The sequence below is a fragment of the Alligator sinensis genome, unplaced genomic scaffold, assembly GCF_000455745.1.
Source record: "Alligator sinensis unplaced genomic scaffold, ASM45574v1 scaffold859_1, whole genome shotgun sequence".
Lineage (NCBI taxonomy): Eukaryota > Metazoa > Chordata > Crocodylia > Alligatoridae > Alligator > Alligator sinensis.
The window spans coordinates 244,286-251,501 of NW_005842656.1; the positions used below are offsets into that span (position 1 = coordinate 244,286).

Here is a 7,216-nt window from a genome sequence, read left to right on the forward strand (position 1 = left end):
CGCAGCCCCTCTCCACGGCCACCCTGCACACGGGGGCGGGCAGCTGCGGGTCCCCGGCGCGGCGCACTAGTAAAGCGGCCGTGTGTAAAACCGCTTGAAAGGTAGCAGGCTTTCTTTTCATCTTTCCTCGGGCTAATAAATTCTGCACCTTGTGAGCGGAGGACTTGGCAGCGCGGCCGGCGCTCACATCCCCGCTGCAAGGAATTTACGAGGCTGGGCCCGGTCCCCATCTGCCGACCCTGCCGGGGCCGCTTCGGGTAAGCCAGCCGGCTCCAGCCCCCCGGGCCTGGGCAGGGTCTTGCCTCCGGCCGCGGGGTGGGCCTCCCTGCTGCACGGCCCCTCCGCACCACAGTCAGATGGGGACCGGCGGGTCAGCAGCATTAAAGCCCCTGGCTCCCGTGGCGGTGTGGGGGCTACAGGAATAACCCCTGGCTCGTTAGAGCCAGCAGCAGGCAGAGGTTGCACAAGGTAACTGACCCCAGAAACGAAAGGCCCTGGGATTATTCATTCGTTTCCCCTGTGCCGCCGGGCTCAGCACGTGCTTGTCTGCCCTTCGAGGAGCCCTGGGCAGGTGAGGCTCGTTGCAGGCTTGGCGGAGCTGCGGACACGGCCCCGCGGCCGGGCGCGGCGGGCCCCCCTGCCCGTGGGAGCCGCCGGGGAGATGAAAGCAGCCGCTGCGCAGCGCAGGAAGCCGCAGTGTGAAACGCGATCCCTGCGACAAAGACGTTTCCGCCAGCGGCTGGGCACGAGGCCGCGGGTGCTGAGAGAAGGGCGGCATCTGCCACAGCTTCAATCGCTGGCTGTCAGCGGCCGGAGACCCGGGCTGGGCTCCCCCAGGGGCGCTTGGCTTCTCCTCTTCCAGGACCCGCGGGCCCTGCCTGGCAGAGAAGGGGCCGGGAGCGTCGGGCTCTGCTGCCCTCAGCGCAGGCTGCTCCCAGGGGCTGCGTGTGTTCATCCTGACCCTCTCCCCCGGCGCGGCGCGGCGCGGCGCGGCGTGGCACTCCCGCAGGGCCCCAAGCAGCCAGCTCCCAGGAACGGGTTGCAGAAAGGCTGCCCCGTGCCCTTTCTGCGGGCCTGGTCCTGCTGGCCACTGGGCTGAGCGGGTAGCCCAGCGAGGGGCACCTCGGGCACCAGCGCAGCAGAGAAGCCGGGTTTCCCGGGCCGCTTGTGCCGCTCTGCTGCAGCGGCGAACGGATGGAAACGCTGCCACCTGGCACGGCCAGGGCTCGTCCTGCCCCGCGCACGCGCCTGCACCTCCGCCAGCTCTATGGGCAGGGCGAAAAGGATCCTGCGTAGCACCCCAAAGCAGAAGGTGCAGTCCTCGCCGCTCGCCGGGCTCCCAGGCCTGCACGGAGCCTTCCCGCGCGCCCAGAAGGAGCCATCCTGGGGCAGTCGGGAGCCCCGAGAGCGGGACTGGAAACGGATCAGCCCCCAGCAGCAGGGTGACCAAGCACCGGGCCGTGGGCCCTGGGGCCACCACGCTCAGGCAGCAGCATGGCGGGGCATGCGGGATGGGGAGAAGAGCTCCTGGCTCTGCCCAGGTGTCTGCCCCTGCAGGAGTCAGGGACGAGAGGGCAATGCCACCCTCTGCCCCATGCCCATCCCCGGGGCAGGCTGAGAAACCTGTCTGCCTCCACAACAACACCCTGCAATGAGTCTGATGTGGAGCCGGCGGGCCCGAGGCAGGGGAAGGGGCAGGTCAGGCCAGACGTACAGCTCAGGCCCTCTGGCCTCGCAGGTCCTGACGCTGAGGTAGCCTCGGGCGAGCATCCTGGAGGGTTTCCCGGGCTGAGTCGGGGAGCGGAGTCGTCCCACATCCTCTCCGGCGGGGGTTCCCACACTTACCTGGCAAGGGAAGCACAACGTATCGGGGTCCATGAAGGCAGGTTTCCTTCAGCGCTCCCCAGGATAACTGCTCTTCTGGCGTGCTTCAGTACCCACCCAGGCGTTGGGGCTTAAACCCCACTTTATGGAAATGGGAGGCTCCTCCCTAGCCTGCTCCTCTGGCCACAGGGCTGAGGGCAGGCGAAACTTGGGGGCATCCGCACTCCGGGCTTGGGCTTGCACATAGGATGCCCGCCAACAGACTTCAGAAATGTCTGAAGCCCTTGGTGGGGTGGGGGATGCTTGCTGCGTGTAGGACCACGTATGCTTCTGGACTGACTCGCGGATTTGGACTTGATTTGGCCGATTTGGCTTGGAACACGAAAAATGTCCTTAAAAAGAAACCAAAGTTCCCTGCCCGCCCTGTGGTCTGGGCTCCTGCGAGTCCATGTCATCCGGGGCAGCCTCGTCTGTGCCGCTAACGGAGCAGGGAAGGGCAGCGTGTGCAGGGAGGGCCAGCCGGCAGCCGGGACGGCTCTGAGCAGAAACGATCGCGAGGGCCAGACGGCAGCCGGGACGGCTCTGAGCAGAAACGATGTAGTTGCACCAGGGCCAGAGCAGCCGGCCCTGCGGGGAGGTGCGGGCTGCCCTGGGGCAGTGCCTTCTCCGGCCAGCTCCAGGTTGGAGACAGGGCGACGCTGGGTTTCTCCTCCCTCTGAACGGCGCTGAAACCTGCTTTCCGCACCTGAGAGCCGAGCAGCGCGAGGGGCCGGATGAGGAAGGTCAGAGGCGCGGGGGGAGGCGATGGCAGGACCTGTCCTTCCCGGAGGCAGCCGCGTACTGCTCTCCGAGCTGGCAGGAGTCCTGCTGCCCACCTGCGGGGCTCGGAGCCAGCGCATCGAGGGGTCCTCGTTGTTGTTCACCTCCTGGTTGCAGCCCAGAGCAGTGGGAGCCGCGGGAAGGCATCCTGCATGCCCAAGCCGGGGTCTGCTTCGGTGCCTACTTGCTGTCTCCAGCCAGCCACTGCTGGTCCGTGTGTCTGTCAGTCTGTCCTGGGGCTTGCCGTAATGCCCATTACCAGGTGCTTAGGGGATGAGAGTCGTGCACTCCCTAAATAGCACGGTCTCCCACGCACGGTCTCTGTGCTTCGCTTTGCATGGCGTGAGCTGGGCATCCCAGTCGGGCCCCTCTGCAAAGCTGAGCTGTGAAAACTGCCAGTGAAACTTTAAACTCAGGGCCTGGAAACTTTCCTGCAGCCTTGGACTGGGTGGGTCTGAACCCATGGGCCGCGCTTGGGTTGTCTGCTGCGCCTGCCTGAGAGCTCAGGCATGCCCCGGCAGGGGAGTCGACCTGCCCCTTCCTCGCAAGGCCCAGGGCGCCCTGCCCCAGCTCCAGCTCCTGGATCCCAGCCGCGCCTGGGGCAGCTTCCAAGCCCTGCTTCTGTCAGACACATGGCTGTGATCCCTGGGGCTCCCATTAGCCGGGGCAGTGAGCTCTGCTAATTGCAGCTGGAGGTAGGAGCCACCTGCGTGGGCAGTGTCACTGGGCACTGCGGGGGCGAGCAGGACGGGCTTGCGTGGGCGAGGACCGCTGCAGGGTCAGGCTCAGCTTCTGCCCACCCCTGCTCCACGCCCGAGGAGCTCGGCCAGGGGCCAGCAGCACCTGGCTGCTCCGTCTCCCTGCGTCCTGCCACCGTGTGTCTGCTGCGCGGTGCACGGGGAGCCGGGGCGCCATCCTGCTGAGGTCCCATCGCGCACAGACAACGTGGGGAGGGAGCAATGCTGGGCATCGTATGGGGCAGTGGCAGCTTAGCACGTTTGCCCAGCAGCTGCCCCGTGCCAGCAGCTCAGCCCGTCACAACCTGCCACGTGGGGAGCACGGCCCACACCCTCCTGCACGAGGTAACATGCCCTTGCCCCGAGAGGCCGGGCATCCCCGTGCCAGCCAAGCAGCCCTGCCTTCCACTGGCCTCTGCCGCTGCCCCATGTCCCGCAGCGTGAGGATTGCAGCCCCACAGCGAGGCAATGGCGCGCTCCCGGGACCCGTGCATCCAGCAGGTCGCTTCGAGGGCCTGTGAGAGGCTCGTGCTGCAGAGAAGTCTCTGGCTCGGGCCCGTGGAGGCTGGCGGAGCCGGCACTGCCCTGGGGGGAAGGAGGGTGGGCTGGGGGCCTGTGGGGCTACTCTTCCCCAGGCTGGAGAGCCCAGGCCGCCTGCCTCAGTGCAGCTGGGGGATGGTGCCGGCCCCCAGGCACCCGCCCACACCCCTTCCTGCGACAGCAATGCTTTCATCGTGCCGGAGCCGCTGCATGATTTACCGCCGCCTCCGCCTCTCAAAGCACCGGCCTGTTTCGTCTTCCAGGCCGGCTGCAGGGGGGCCTGGCCCTGCCGGCTCCCTGCCCCCTGGCCCGGCCGGGGGGGAAGCCGCCTGCTCCTGCCGCCGCCCGGCTGCACCGTCCGAAGGCACGGGGGGCTCCAGGCCTCGCAGCCCCCGGCCTCTGCGGGACAGTGCTGCTTGCCCCCGGGTGCTTCCCGGCCCGGGCTCCGCTCCCTCTCGGCGGCCTCGTCGCCTGGGCTCTGTCAGCGAGGCGATGACAAGGGAAGTTTCAGCCGGTTCCTCCATCTGCTCCGAGCTGCAGGATGCTCCCCCAGCCTCGCTTGTCCAGCAATGATGGAGCCCCCCGTGCCCTGCCTGGCCCTGGGGTGGAGGAGACCGGCCCTGCAGCAGGGCCTGGGGTGCACGACCCCTGCGCCGACCTTCACTGCCTGCACATGGGCTTAGCCCGGAGCCCGGCAGGGAAGCAAGCTGGGCGGAGCTGGGAGCGGAGACGGCTCCAGGGACAGTCACTGCACGGCCCACCTGGCCCCGGCTGGCGCTGGCTGTGACCCCTGGCCTGGCTGCACTTCGTCCCCCGTTCCCCCGGGTAGGAGCACGACCGGAGACGTGTAGCATTTCCTCTGCCCCCGTCGGGTCTCAGGCCGTGACTTCATCGTCTCTCCAAACCTGGCTGTGCCGTCTCTTCCCAATATTCTGCCCAGGCCACTGCTGCTGGGGTTGGTGTTGCCGGACCTGCAGGCTGCACTGTGGTGTTGCAGGGCATCTCACAAGGTGACCCGTGGCCGTGACTCGGTGCCTGTTTTGGGGGTGCAGAGTCGGGCGTCTGCCCGCAGTGTCCAGCGCAGCCAAGTTGGTGCTGGAGGACCGCTTGGCTTCAGGATGCGGGGTTTGTGTGGCCATCGTCCCACTGGGTGGGAGGATTTCCCGGAGGCCGCCTCGGGGATCTCTCTCCAGGCCCCTGCGACCTGATCCGGGCACCGCTGCACCATTGCATTCCCATCCTCCCATCTCACGCAGCCGTGTCCCAGCATCTCTTGGAAGTGGGGACGAATCCTGGGCTGGAACTGGGAGCCGAGGATCACCCACCCCAGCTAGGGCTTTAGCTAACGGCGGGAGTCACTGGGGAGGTCGGACTGGCTGAGCCCCAGGGGGACCCACCAGATAAGGCAGGCCGAGGGGGGCCCGCTCACCTCGAGTCCCTGCTTCGCTCCACCTTCTCCTGGTCGCGCCGCCCCGGGGCGAGGTGGTATTTGGGCTGTGTGGGCCCGGAGAAATGGAGCCAACTCAAAAGAACAGGGGATTTTTAGGCTTCTTGCTCCAAATCAGGATATTTTCCCCCCAAATTGAGAGCATGCTGTGGTAACTCCTCCTGCTTTCCTGGGTGTTTGCAAGCCAGGACTGGGCACACAAACACCCAGGCCAGCGTCACCGTGGTGAGGCCAAGGGGGTGGCTGCAGGGGACCCTGTGCCGCAGGGCACAGGAGGATGGGACCATGAGTGTTGCACTGATGCTGGCTTTACCGCTGCAGCGTCCGTGTCCGTGGGAGCTGCCTTTAATGTGCCACGTGTGCCTGAGCCAGTGGGTGGCGGACCAGGATCGGACCCTGGCTCTGCCGGGGTGGGGCCAGGGACTGAGCCGGCTCTGCTGTAGGGAGCACACCCCTTCTGCCCCCTCCCGGGGTCCTGGAGAGCAAAGTGGACCCAGGCTCCCTGCACCCGGTCCCTGCAGTACCCAGCCGATGCCCAGGGCCAGGGGCTGCTCCCCCACAGCCCACATATCGTCTTGCCCGCAGGATTACTGGGTCTCGCTCCTCTACAAGCGGCTGGTGGGCCCCAAGGTGCTGGCGGTGCACGTGGCGGGGCTGCAGAGGAAGCCGCGGCCCGGCCGGGTCATCCGGGACAAGCTCCGCATCTACGCGCACTGCGCCAGCTCCCGCACGTGAGTCCGGGCAGGTCGAGGGGCTGGGTGGGTGGTCGTCCGCGGGGGCCAGCAGGCAGGTCACCCGATCCAAGCACTGGGAGGAGCCCCGCACACACAGACAGGCCCCCTTTGTGGAGGAGCTGCGGGCACCGCCCGCACCTCGCCGGGTGCTCCCTGCGGGGCCACACCAGAGTGCTCCCCTGGCATCCTGCAGCCAGCCAGGAGCAGGGTGCCCAGCGCTCTGCCCCCGGGCACAGGCTGCGGGGTGGGAGCGCCTTGCCCCATGCCTGCTGCAGGGCCTGCGTGGGCCCCTGGACCAGCTCCCACCCCACCTGCTCTCCCTCCCCCCACAGCCACAGCTACGTCCGAGGCTCCATCACCCTCTTCATCATCAACCTGCACCGGTCCCGCAAGAAAATCAAGCTGGCGGGGACGCTGCGGGACAAGACGGTGCACCAGTACCTGCTGCAGCCCTACGGCCAGGACGGGCTCCACTCCAGGTGAGTGCCTGGGGCCGGGCACCCCTCGCCTGGCGCCAGGCCCGGAGGGCAGCGCGCAGGTACTGCCGGGAGCGGGGCGCCTGGGGCCGAGCACCGCCTGCACTTGGCATCTGTGGCATACCGGAGGCCTCGACCACGTGGGTGCCACGGTCCGTGGCCTCCACGTGCCAGGCTCCGGGCCTGCTGCGGCTGCCCACGCTGATGCCAACTCTCCCTGGCAGGTCGGTGCAGCTCAACGGGCAGCTGCTGGCGATGGTGGATGATGGGACGCTGCCCGAGCTGCGGCCGCGGCCCCTGCGCGCCGGCCGCACCCTGGTCATCCCGCCCCTGACCATGAGCTTCTACGTGGTGAAGAACGTGAACGCCCTGGCATGCCGATACCGGTAGCTCTGCCCCGCGTGCGGGCCGAGGACAGACGTGCCAGGCCTGCCTTCCCCCTCCCCGTCTGGGACACGCGGCTGAGCCCGGCCCAGGCCGCTCGCTGCCGCGGCCCTCCGGAGCAGCGCGGATCGGAGCCGGTGCCAGCCCTGCCTTCCCCCTCCCCGTCTGGGACACGCGGCTGAGCCCGGCCCAGGCCGCTCGCTGCCGCGGCCCTCCGGAGCAGCGCGGATCGGAGCCGCCCCGGCCCGGCACTGG

General features: G+C 68.2%; 1 protein-coding gene across 1 annotated transcript in view; it reads left to right on the top strand.

Moving 5' to 3' along the window:
* Positions 1 to 7,021, top strand: part of HPSE2 (heparanase 2 (inactive)) — a 118,300-nt gene extending 111,279 nt beyond the window's left edge. The window contains exons 9-11 of the mRNA XM_006033733.2: positions 5,953 to 6,098; positions 6,434 to 6,580; positions 6,802 to 7,021. Of these exons, the coding sequence (XP_006033795.1) occupies positions 5,953 to 6,098; positions 6,434 to 6,580; positions 6,802 to 6,967 (459 nt within the window). The 3' untranslated portion in view covers positions 6,968 to 7,021. The remainder of the gene's footprint in view (positions 1 to 5,952; positions 6,099 to 6,433; positions 6,581 to 6,801) is intronic.
* The last annotated feature ends 195 nt before the right edge of the window (positions 7,022 to 7,216 follow it).